The following is an 11,192-nucleotide window of genomic DNA, read 5'->3' as shown; positions in this document are numbered from 1 at the left end:
TTCTCGACGCATTCATAGCGTCAAGGATATCGCGCTGGCGAGGGCCAGCACCCCGCCCACGAGCGTACACGCGCCATAAATTTATTCCTGTAGAGTTGACGTATGCCAAAGCTGTGCAAGAACTGTCACCACAACATGGGACTGCGATGTATTGGCGTTGTGTCGAAGATATTTACTGTACCACGTGCAGAACTGCGTTCACAACCGGGCGTCTTTCTACAATTCCCAAATCGAACTGCTCGACGAGACAACGAAATAAACACTTTGCGCCGTCGCCGCACCTCGGCGCCCCGTTGCTGCGTGCTATTCAAGTCGCCAATGGAGCCTATATGGACCAAGTCTTAAGGGACCATGCCATCCACATTAATTCCAGTTCCGTCCTTCCCGTTCATGTGGCAGAAGTGGCCGATGCTGTCGCGGAAGGCCTGCTTCGCAACCAGCACAACATTTAAAAATTGCAATGCATGAGCACTTCACACAGTAGCATGCCATGCTTCTCTGTGTCGGAGCTACTGACGATTACATGTACAGACGCAACCAGCCTCTTTGCCACCATTCACATTGGCAGTGCCACGGTAGGCATATAATTAGGTATAAAAATTGTGGTGGCGGGAATTGAACCCGCACCCTGATTGACCAACATTAGCACCGGAGGTTTTTCCAGTCGCTCAATTTGATATGTATATATATTATGGACTTATACAAGATTAAGACATTGTTGGATTTACTTTGAGCGTGTAAATTTGCAGTTTGCCGTCGAGTCCGTTTTGCGGAGCTCTACAGTATAGCATGTACGGGATTTGTAAATTGGTTTTGGTTATTACTATAGTATTCGGTATATTTCTCTATCTTGAACACGCCGAATCCACTCTTCTTGTACGCTGCCTTGTAGGTCCTATGGGAATTTTGCCAAGCCCACGAAACTGTACCGGTATTACGGACCTCTTAGCTGCACGAGGGTCTGCATCAGTGGGGCCAACAGAAGCCTTCGCTGCGCCAGCTTCACGAACTCGACGCATTTCAGCCGACACCAAATTCTATAGGGTAGTGGTCACATTGGTTAAGAAAATATCGAGACGTGTACCCTGAGCTTTTTGTCGTCGTCGATGCCCAGAGCTCGGTCGATCGTCATGCGGTGATCCTTCCACTTCTGCGGCGTGGTGAGGCCGTCCTTGCGCATAGCGTGGGCGATGAGGTCATGGTTGCCTTCGCTGTCAGTCGGCTCGGCGTGGACTGCAGTGGTGCTGGTCTGCTCCAACGTGTGCCTTTTCGATGCCATTTCTGCAAATGCCACGTAAGTTCGGGCCAATCAAACGCTGTCAACATTATTCAGACCCATCACACCATTAATCGAAATCGAACACTATTTAAGCGGTTGGCAACCGTCACCCGCTTTAACACGCCACCGTTGGCCAGTTTTCACGACATATATATATGGGTTTTGAGAAAAAACCTGCTGCAAAATGCAGAGCGAAACGAAACTAATAGTGTGCACCCGACCTGCCGACGAGCGATGGACGAGCTACCGACAAGCTTCCAGAGCACCAAGAAGCCGCTGTACGTGCCCAAGACCAAGGCGAAACCGAAGGACAGCGGCTACGAGCGGCGCAACGTAGGCCAGGCCAACCAGCGCAACAAGCGCCCGCGGTAAGACGCTTGCAGAGTGCGACGATGATGACCGCTCGCGTAGACACCAGCAGGCCTCGTCGGCGACGTCGCACTACCGCCCGCAGCCAGCGCAAGCATCAGCGCCGACGAGCGCGTTCGGACGGAGCTTCTTCAAAGAGTCGTTTCTGGAAGACCCGTGGCGCGAGCTCCTCGAAGGGCGGCCAGCCCGTGAGACCCCGCCCCGAGCGGCGTCGGGCAGCGCTGGCTTTGGTCGATCGCTCTTCCTGCCGTCGTTCTTGGAAGATCCGTGGGCCCCGCTGCTAAGCCATGCGTAATGCAACGTTGTACGACGAGTCGACTTTTTCTTGTGCAGCAACCAACACGATGGCTGGTGTTTCGACGCGAGGCAACGCTGCTCTGCACGACTCCTGCGTCTGGCGTCTAGACGAGCGCGTACCAAGTATCTGGGCTACTCGCAGAAGACGTCGGCGGTGAGATCTCAAGGTCGCGTCGCAGCCACGTGCCGCCGACTACACTGCGGCGAGTTTCCACTGCCATCAAACGACAGCGCGTGGTCGCAATCGCTCTGGACCATCAAGCTTGGAAGGGTCACGCTGGATTCCTTGCATATCGTTTCGGGCGAAACGACTGCGATGGGCGGCGACAAGTTGGCCGCGCTGCTGGCCAAAGCCAAAAGCCTCGAAAAGCAAAAGCAGCCGGTCCCGCAGGTCCGGCGCGACGTCAACTGGTGGGTCGCCCGGTATGGCTGCGCCGTGACGCCCGCCAGAGAAAAGGACGCGCCGGCCGCGGAGGCGGTCTACCACGCCATTGTAGCCAACGACGTCCGCGCGCTACGCCACTGTTTAGAGGCCCACCGCCACTTGTGCTTTGTCAAGGTACGATGCATATCATCATGTGCCGCAAGCACCGAACGACTCGTGCTAGCTCTTTGTACGTCCTATATGAAGCTCATTGCCAAGCTCATCGTGCTTTCGCCGCATGTACAGGGCGAGAACAAGGTACTCCGAGCCCATCGACCATTGACCATTGTGATCGCCGTCTTGTAGCGCACGGCGCTGTACGTTGCGAGTGCCCTTGGAAAGCTCGAGTGTGTGAAGGAGCTCTTGAAGCACGGCGCCGACCCGTAATTGCTGGCAGCGTCCCAAGCGTTGAAAGCAAAATGCATCTAGGCGCGTGGCCTGCGACGGCTACTTGCCCGCGGACGTTGCAGGCGCCTATGCGCGCGACCCGGTCGCGACGATGAAGATCAAGCACCTCTTTGGCGGTAGTACCATGGCGTCGGTCGTGCAGGGATAACACTCGGTTCTGGCTAGCGTTTCCGCGCCCCCAAGTGCATTTGGTGCCCCACCCGACGAGCAAAGGTGAGCGATAGACTTCGGCATTGCGAAACGATAGGGTCAACGGAGTAGAGGGCCGGTGCCGCGTCGACATTCACTTTAGCGAGCCCGTTTGGGACTTTGCGCCCACCGACGTCGTCGTGACGGGCTGCGTGTGCGTCCACTTGACGCTCTACACGGACGACTTTTTCGCTGTCCATCTCCAGCTCCACGGCCCCGCGTCAGTGACCGTGCCTATGAACGCAGCTCGGCGCAAGGGGTCTGGCCTCCCCAACGACGCGTCGATCACGGTTCATCTCGAGTGGCATCAATAACTACTGACCATTCTTGCTATCAGGACAGAAGACTGTATTCGTATGTAGTACAGGAGTGGAGTAGATGGCTGGCCAACAACTTGCCTTGAAATTGTGGACGCAGGCTGCAACGGAGGTGACTCGAAGCAGTAGCAACGAGCAGGCCCGTCAATTAGCACGAGGCGCTAAGCTGCACCAAGCCGCACCATGCTGCTTGGTGCGGCCGCTCGTTCTAGGCGTCGGGAACATCGTTGCGTGTTCTAATCCATGCGGTGGCCCACTTCTTCCCTCGTACAGATGTAGCACCCATCTTGATGCGCCTGCTACCGACTTTGGCGGGGCAAGGGGCAGCTGAAAAGCGTGGCTGTGGCGATCTTCGGGCGCGTCCTCGTCGCTGATTGGCTCCAATGACGCGCGAACGCTGGTATTTTTAAAGGCGTCCAAAAATCTCAAACTCAAAATCAAAATGGCGGGTGACTGGCGCATTTTATAGGCGTAGTTGTGTTTTTTATTCCGGGAGAGAGGCCGCAAGATGGAGGAAAACATCGACGTCTGCATCCGCGTCCGGCCGCTCAACGAGCGCGAGAAGCGCAACAAGGACGTGAGCGTCCTGCGCGTCCTCCCGGCGCTCAATGCGATCTCGATCACGGACCGCCATGGCACGCCGCTGCAGGGCCCGACCGCGGTCTTCCAGTACGACCACATCTTCCAGCAGCGCGTGCCCACGAGCACGATCTACGACCAAGTCGCCAAGCGCATCGTGCTCTCGACGCTCATGGGCGTGAATGGCACCATCTTCGCGTACGGCCAGACCTCGTCCGGGAAGACGCACACGATGACGGGCGAGGCGGCCGAGCCGGGCATCCTCCCGCTGGCCGTGCAGCACATCTTCCAGTACATTGCCGACTCGACAGACCGCGACTTCCTCATCCGCGTCTCGTACGTTGAGATTTACAACGAAGTCATTCGCGACCTCCTCTGCGACGACAAGGACAAGGGCCAGAACGTCAAGATCCGCGAAGACCCGAAAAAAGGCATCTACCTCGAGGCGCACGAGGAGTTCATTACGGACTTTGATACGATCATGCGCCTCGTCGACCAAGGCAACGCGCGCCGCGCCGTGGGCCAAACCTCCATGAACGAGCACTCGAGCCGGTCCCATAGCATCTTCCAGATCGTGATCGAGTCCAAGGAGCGCGGGCCCGAGAAGGACGACGGCGTCGCGTACCTCGTCGGCGTCCTCAACCTTGTGGATCTCGCGGGCTCGGAGAGCGTCCGCCACACGTCGTCGGAAGGGGCGCGGCAGCGCGAGGCCGGCAACATCAACCGGTCGCTGCTCACGCTCGCACGCGTCATCAACTCGCTCGCACAGGGGCCCGAGAGCGTCCAGAACGCGCCGTTCCGAGACTCGAAGCTCACGCGTCTCCTCCAAAACTCGCTCGCTGGCTCGACGCGAACGCTCATCATTTGCTGCGTGACGCCGTCGGACCGCCACCTCGAAGAGTCCAAGAGCACGTTGCAGTTTGCAGCCCGCGCCAAGACGATCCAGATGAGCGCGACGGTCAACGAAGTGCTGGACGACCACGCACAGATGCAGCGGCTCCAGCGCGAAGTCAACGAGCTCCGGAAGAAGCTGCTGGGCGACGTGTCGTTCAACGCGCTTCTGGCTGAAAACCAAGCACTTTCGGAAGAGAAGCGGCGGCAGCAAGAGAAGATCGAGCGGCTCCAAGGGCTCATTGTCACGGGCCGCGCGTCGCTCGAGCCCATCGACATGAAGAAGACCAAAACCAAGCGCGCGAGAGAGACGTGGGGCCCTGGCGAGATTGCAGCCGTTGCGACGGCCGCCCGGCACGGGTTTACGACATACGACGAGGAAGAGAAGGAAGAAGGCAGCGTCGCCAAGAAGCGCAAGGGCCGGTACTCGGAGGGTAGCGTCGTCGACGCGGCCATTGCGATCGAGCACGCACGCACGGTCGAGCTCCTCAAGCGCGAGCTGGCCCAAGTCAAGCTGGCGCTCGAGGACAGCAAGGCGCAGCCGCCTGCATGCGCGCACTGTATCGCGGCGGACGAGTCGGTCCGCGACTTTGAAGCGCTTTTGGAAACCATGTCGGCCGACCGCGCGAACCTCAAGGAGAAGCTGACCGCAAGCGAAGCTGCCGTCGCGGAGCTGCAAGCCAGTGTGGACGCGTCGACGAGCACGATTGCGAGCTTGGAAGAGAAGCTGGACGAGCAAACCAAGATTGCTGCGGCGTTTGAGGAACTCCTGGAGAACGCATCCCAGACCAGGAACGACCTCGAAGAAGCGTACAACGACGAGGTCGAGAAGGTCAAGGCGCTGGAGGCGCAGGTGGGCGACGTTGAGAAGGTCGCGAGCCTCCAGTCGCGCTTGGAGGAGCAAAACCACTACATGGAAGAGCTCGAGAAGACCCATGCGCATCTGCGACTCCACTACGAGTCGGAGCTGGAAGCGCTCCGTGGTCCGCCCAAGGAGCCAGAGCTCGTGGCCCAGCTCCAGAGCGCGCTGGACGAGGCCGAGAACAAACTCACGCAAGCGCTCGCCGACGCGGCAGCTGCGCAGGAGAAGTGGGAGCTCCAGATCCAAGCGCTTCAGTCCGAGAACGAGGCGCTGGCGTCCGCCAACGACAGTGCGCAGGACGCGGCGGCCATCCAGATGGAAAAGGAAGCGATCCAGTTCCAGCTTGAGGCGCTGCAGCGGCAGCTCGATGCCGAGCTCGAGCGCCGCGTTGACGACGACACCGAGTGGGCGGCCAAGGTCGACCAGCTCACGCAAGACGTCACGACGCTGGCCGAGCAGCTCCAAGCCGAGAAGGACGACAAGGCGGCGGTCGAAAATGCGCTGACGACCCAGTTGCAGTCGATTGAGAAGGACCTCGAGACGGCGCTCTCCGAGCACAGCCGCGCGATGCTCGCGGCGCGTGAATCCACGGCGTCGACCGAGGCGATTGCACGCCTCCTCGAAGAAGATCTCTTGTCGGCCAAAACCGCCCATCACGAAGTCGAGTCCGGTCTCCGCCAGCAGATCGCAGACGCTGAGACACGCGCGACAGCCGCGGCCGCGGCTCGCGTCGCTCTTGAAGAGGACCTCGCGGTGCTCCAAGGAAAGTTGCAGTTGGCCGAGGGATCTGTCAACGACCAAGTCACTGCTCTCTCGACGCAAGTACACGCGCTCCTCCACGAGAAGGCAGAGCTCGAGGCCAAGCTGATTGCCGCCGCTGAGATCACGACGCAGCTTGAGACGCTGCAACATGAGAAGACCTCCATGTGCAGTGCGATGGAAGCCCTCGAGCTGTCGCTGGCCGAAGCCCAAGACAAGGTCACGCGGCTTGGATACCTCGAGACGCAGGCGTTCGAGGAGAAGCAAGCGCTCCAAGTTCGCGTCCAAGAGCTCACGAGCGACCTTGAGCAGCTGACGTCGACGCGGGCGACGACTGCGTCCGAGGAAGCCGCGGCGTTGCAAAGCGCGCTGTACACGCTCCAGGTTGAGCATCAAGCACTGACCGAGCAGATCCAGCGCCTCGAACAAGACAAGCACATGCTCGAGACCTCTGTGGCAAGTGACCATGCGCTTCACGCGAGCCGCATTACGTCGCTCGAAGACAAGATCCGGACGCTGGCGCAAGAGCTCGTGGAGGCGGCCAGTGTGCACGTGGCCGAGATGACAGCGCAGAGCAGCGTGTGGGCCGACGAGCGCACGTCGCTCAAATCGGCGATAGCCACGCTCGAGGCCAGCGTTCGCGAGAAGGACGATGCGATCGAGGCGCACGGACGGACGATGGCCAAGCTTGAAGAAACGCTCGAGGCCAACCAAGATGCGATGTACGCTCAGCGCGTTGCGCAGCACCAGGCACTCTCGGCGGCCGAGGCGGCGCTAGCGACTGCCAACGAGCACGTGGCGGCGCTCATGGCGGCCAACGAGGCGCTGGAAGCGAAGGCGGCGGGCTTGGACGCAAAAGTGGACGAGCTCCAAGCGCAGCTGGACGTCGCCGACGTGGCGTCGACGCAGGTGCGCACTCTCCAAGACGACAAGTCGCACCTCGCCGCGCAAGTCGCGCGCTTGACGACGGCGCTCGAGGAAGAAGCGTACGAGAAGAGCGTGCTCGAGAAGGACTTGGACGAGGTCCGCGCGACGCTGGCCGAAATGGAGACGGACCGCAGCAAGGTGCAGCGCAGCCTCGAGCTCGATGCGGAGCAACAAATCGCCCAGGTCGTCGAAGAGAAGGGCATGTTGTACGAGCAGATTGAAGGGCTCCAAGCCGACTACAAGCACATCCAGAAGGGTACAACGCGAGAGCATAGTATCATATATCGCAATGGACGTGTAGAGCTCGAGCTCGTCAAGGCGAGCGAGCGCTCGCTGCGGCAGGAGCACACGGCGGTCCGCGACGAGCTCGACGTCGCCCGATCGCGTATCACAAAGCTAGAGCTTGTCAAGATGACCAAGCACCACTTGGAGATCTTCCAGACGCTCAAGCTCGACAACAAGAAGAAGACGCAGGAAATTGCATCGCTGAGCGCCAAGCTCGCGGCCATACCCACCACGTCCGAGGCCGAGGTTCCTGCTCAAACACAGCGTCGTGGAGGCCCATCAACCGCGCGTAGGTGCGCGAGCTCGAGGCGCGTCTTCGTGCCGAGCACGCCAAGCGCTCGGATCTCGAAGACAAAGTGGTACTACAGAGAGAGACGCGCAAAAGATCTCACGAAGCGCGTAGACGGAGCTGAGCCTCTCGGTCAAGACCATGCAGAATGAAGTCAAGATCAAGGCGGCCGAGTCCAGCGCGCTCCAGAGCACGATCGAGCAGTACGAAGTGCAGCTGCAAGAGCTCGATGACGAGCTGCGCCGGAGCAAGGAGGCCCTCCAAGCGAGCGAAGAAGCCGCGAAAGCCAGCGCTGACAGCGAGCCAGCGTACCTCGTCAACGAGAACCTCCAGCTCCACTACGAGGTCAAGCACTTGAAGAAGCTCCTCGAAGACTACTCGCCGAGCGCATTGACGGCGCTCCAGCCGCCGGTCGCCCCGCCGGGCTTCACCGCCGCGACGCCGGCCAAGAGTTATGCGCCCGTGTCGGCGTCCGGAAGGAAGCTGACGCCGAGCAAGACGACGCCCTTGCGAAGTGCTGCGCTGCTGCACGAGCCGGCACCCGAGCCCGAAGCCGAGAAGCCCGAGTGCAAGCAGCAATAATGCAACAACGTTCGTGGTATTGATTGTATGCTTAAAGCAGCTTGATGAAGACCTTGTCGTTGACGCCCTTGAGGAGAAGCTGGCCCGGGTAGTCGATGACCTTCTTGCGCTTGGCGGCGCGGAGCGTGCCCATGAGCGCCTCAAAGAGGTCGACGCAGCGCTCGTCGTCAAAGAGCTCGCCGAAGGTGACGCCAAAGGCCACGCTGCCGTCAGGCGCCGTCTCGTCGCGGCCCAGCCGGCGGATCTCGACCGCGAGCTGCTGCACTTCCTTGTCGACCTCCATTGCTACGGTACCTCGCTGGCTCAAATGACGGATCCCACAGCCCAGAAACCCAGCAAATCCCACTTTTTTCACGTTTATCACAAGAGGTTTAATATAAAACCACTTGGGAATCACGCGTTTAACCTTCGTGCCCAATCTGTGTGAGCAATGGCTGGCGCCATTGAAGCCGATAACGTCGCAGGCCGCTCCTATTACCACACTACTGCCAGTACATATACCACCGGTAGTCGCACTGCGAGCTCGCTCCTTTCACCCGCGCCTTTGCCATCATTTGAGCCCGCGTCCGTCATGAGCGATCCATCGAAACTGGTTGCATTTGGCGGCTTGCCAGGCTGCCACGTGGATGTATCATTGGCGACATCCTGCCTCGATCAAGTCTTTGAGCACCGACCGACAATATGAGATGATCCGAGACTCGCAGGCTCCGACATAGCAAGCGCTGGAATTCCGATGTCGACAGACAGGTCCACGCATGTGCTTGCCATCTCACTCCAATCTCAGGTCACGATTCATTTCCTTCGTGTCGTGCGAGTCCTGATTTCCCACTCGGCCGTCAGTCGAAGAACGTCAGTACAAAGCCTCTGGGGCGCTCCTGCACGAAAGCAGTGGAGTCGTTGCAGAGCGTTCTAGTTAGCACTTGGTCGATTGCAACGCTTTTGGTGGCGGTTGCACGGACAATCCGGATAAGGCGGTCGACCTCTTCCAAAGTGTCCAATTAAAACTCACTTGTTTTTCTATGTCGCAAGGCTCAAATTTTAAAGCGCCGTGTGTCGCGTTTGGATTACCATAAACCAGTACACCTCGGGCGGTCGCCGATCTTTGCATACAAAAACCGAGTGCTAGAAGCGGGTGCGGCTAGAGGCGCGGGCAATCCCCGTTCAATGTCGCACTCTATGAGCGAATGCCAGCGCGCGCTCGCCGCCGCCCGAAGCCAACAGCCAATCAAACGCAAGATCCAAAAGCATCCGAGAAAGTCAGCATCACTACTTCATTTTCACACAAGTCGCTGCCATGACCTCTACCTTTGGCGACCAGTCCATGGGGTCGCTCGTCTGGGTACCGCATGAGACCGAGGTCTGGAAGAAGGCCCAGGTCGTCGAGAAGCCGACCGAGGCGACGGTCACCGTGCGCCTCATCGCCGACGGCGACGACTACGACCCCGAGGACGGCGTCGTCAAGACCTTCGACATCGCCGAGATCGCCAAGCTCGCGGGCGAGGTCTCGGCCACCGCGATGCCCATCTGCAACTCGTTCGAGAAGCTCGGCGTCGAGGACATGTGCACGCTCAACCATTTGCACGAGCCGGCGGTCTTGAAGAACCTCCAGCTACGCCATGCGCAGAGCATCCCGTATACGTACACGGGCCAGATCTGCATTGCCGTCAACCCGTACAAGTGGCTCGACCTCTACGGCAAGGTTCGTGCACCGTCCTAAGATGCAGGGCTCATCGTGGGCTGTTTTAGGAGCTCTATCAAAAGTACCTCGACCAGCCGCGAAGCGAACTATCACCACATCCATTTGCGCTTTCGGCGTCGGCGTATCTCGACATGCGCAAGCTGCACATCGAGCAGAGTATCCTCGTGAGCGGCGAGTCCGGTGCTGGCAAGACGGAGACGGTCAAGATCATGATGCACCACCTGGCGTCCGTGTCCGGCGTCGGCGAGAAGGGCTCGACCGTCATTGACCAGGTCCTCAAGTCCAACCCGCTCCTCGAAGCCTTTGGTAACGCCAAGACCAAGCGCAACGACAACAGTTCGCGCTTCGGCAAGTTTGCGCAGCTGCAGTTTGATGCGAGCGGGTACCTCATTGGCGCGCGCTGCGAGACGTACTTGCTCGAGAAGAGCCGCGTCGTCGGCCAGACCCAGGGCGAGCGCAACTACCACATTTTCTACCAAGTGTTTTCGCTCGCGTCGGAGCTCAAGAAGTCGCTCTTCCTCGAGGGTAACGTCGCCGACTACAACTTTGTCAAGGTCGGCGCTGGCTCGCGCGTCGACAACACGGACGACTCTGTGTTTCTCCAAGAGACGAAGGATGCCATGGACACGATCGGGATCGACGACCGCGAGCAGCACGGTATCTTTGAGATCGTCTCGGCCATCTTGAACCTCGGCGAGGTTGAGTTCCGCAAGGAGACGGTAGAAAAATGCTCCGTCTTGAGCCTCGAACGCGTCGAAGCCGTCGCCGCGCTTCTTAACACGGCGGCGTCGGCGCTCCAGGTGACGCTGTGTCAACGAAAGATGACGGCGGGTGGCGAGACGTACATGATCCCGCTCAACGTGGACCAAGCGGCGGACCTCCGCGACGCGTTCGCGAAAGGCATGTACTCGCACCTCTTCGACTGGCTCGTCGGGCGCATCAACCGCGCGATCTGCTCGACCAAGAACGTCGCGTCGCACATTGGTCTCCTTGATATCTTTGGCTTCGAGTCGTTCGACCACAACGGGTTTGAGCA

The 11,192-nt window shown here is 59.4% G+C and overlaps 5 protein-coding genes across 5 annotated transcripts in view; 4 read left to right on the top strand and 1 right to left on the bottom strand.

Annotated features, from left to right (window-relative positions):
• Nucleotides 1–1,479: 1,479 nt before the first annotated feature.
• On the top strand, nt 1,480–1,961 carry SPRG_08023 (hypothetical protein). Its single transcript, XM_012347370.1, has 2 exons — nt 1,480–1,647; nt 1,691–1,961. Exons 1-2 carry the CDS (start codon nt 1,514–1,516, stop codon nt 1,941–1,943), a joined length of 387 nt encoding a protein of 128 aa, XP_012202760.1. The 5' UTR covers nt 1,480–1,513; the 3' UTR covers nt 1,944–1,961.
• Nucleotides 1,962–2,261: 300 nt separating this feature from the next.
• Nucleotides 2,262–3,280, top strand: SPRG_08022 (hypothetical protein; the record flags this gene model as incomplete). The annotated part of the gene is made up of 7 exons (XM_012347369.1): nt 2,262–2,504; nt 2,554–2,559; nt 2,616–2,627; nt 2,676–2,752; nt 2,799–2,893; nt 2,943–2,990; nt 3,039–3,280. The coding sequence occupies 7 exons, from the start codon at nt 2,262–2,264 to the stop codon at nt 3,278–3,280; spliced, it is 723 nt and encodes a 240-aa protein (XP_012202759.1).
• Nucleotides 3,281–3,745: 465 nt separating this feature from the next.
• On the top strand, nt 3,746–8,509 carry SPRG_08021 (hypothetical protein). The gene is made up of 4 exons (XM_012347368.1): nt 3,746–7,557; nt 7,603–7,832; nt 7,880–7,945; nt 7,990–8,509. The coding sequence occupies exons 1-4, from the start codon at nt 3,792–3,794 to the stop codon at nt 8,455–8,457; spliced, it is 4,530 nt and encodes a 1,509-aa protein (XP_012202758.1). The 5' UTR covers nt 3,746–3,791; the 3' UTR covers nt 8,458–8,509.
• On the bottom strand, nt 8,455–8,800 carry SPRG_08020 (hypothetical protein). Its single transcript, XM_012347367.1, has one exon. It carries the CDS (start codon nt 8,738–8,740, stop codon nt 8,489–8,491), a length of 252 nt encoding a protein of 83 aa, XP_012202757.1. The 5' UTR covers nt 8,741–8,800; the 3' UTR covers nt 8,455–8,488.
• Nucleotides 8,801–9,751: 951 nt separating this feature from the next.
• Nucleotides 9,752–11,192, top strand: part of SPRG_20560 (hypothetical protein) — a gene marked incomplete at both ends in the record, with an annotated part of 3,602 nt that continues 2,161 nt past the window's right edge. Inside the window, 2 exons of the mRNA XM_012347402.1 lie at nt 9,752–10,156; nt 10,204–11,124. Coding sequence (XP_012202792.1) covers nt 9,752–10,156; nt 10,204–11,124 — 1,326 coding nt within the window. The remainder of the gene's footprint in view (nt 10,157–10,203; nt 11,125–11,192) is intronic.

Source organism: Saprolegnia parasitica, assembly GCF_000151545.1.
Source record: "Saprolegnia parasitica CBS 223.65 unplaced genomic scaffold supercont2.35, whole genome shotgun sequence".
Classification (NCBI taxonomy): domain Eukaryota; phylum Oomycota; class Saprolegniomycetes; order Saprolegniales; family Saprolegniaceae; genus Saprolegnia; species Saprolegnia parasitica.
The sequence above is the reverse complement of the archived record's forward strand: the minus strand, read 5'-3'. Positions and strand labels throughout refer to the sequence as shown.

Bases quoted from the DNA above. Each gene is read 5' to 3' on its own strand.
- SPRG_08023 (XM_012347370.1), top strand. From the start codon at position 1,514: ATGGACGAGCTACCGACAAGCTTCCAGAGCACCAAGAAGCCGCTGTAC. The intron at 1,648-1,690 runs GTAAGACGCTTG...CCGCTCGCGTAG, and splicing joins CAGCGCAACAAGCGCCCGCG to ACACCAGCAGGCCTCGTCGG.
- SPRG_08021 (XM_012347368.1), top strand. From the start codon at position 3,792: ATGGAGGAAAACATCGACGTCTGCATCCGCGTCCGGCCGCTCAACGAG. The intron at 7,833-7,879 runs GTTCCTGCTCAA...AACCGCGCGTAG, and splicing joins CCACCACGTCCGAGGCCGAG to GTGCGCGAGCTCGAGGCGCG. The intron at 7,946-7,989 runs GTACTACAGAGA...CGAAGCGCGTAG, and splicing joins CGGATCTCGAAGACAAAGTG to ACGGAGCTGAGCCTCTCGGT.
- SPRG_08020 (XM_012347367.1), bottom strand. From the start codon at position 8,740: ATGGAGGTCGACAAGGAAGTGCAGCAGCTCGCGGTCGAGATCCGCCGG.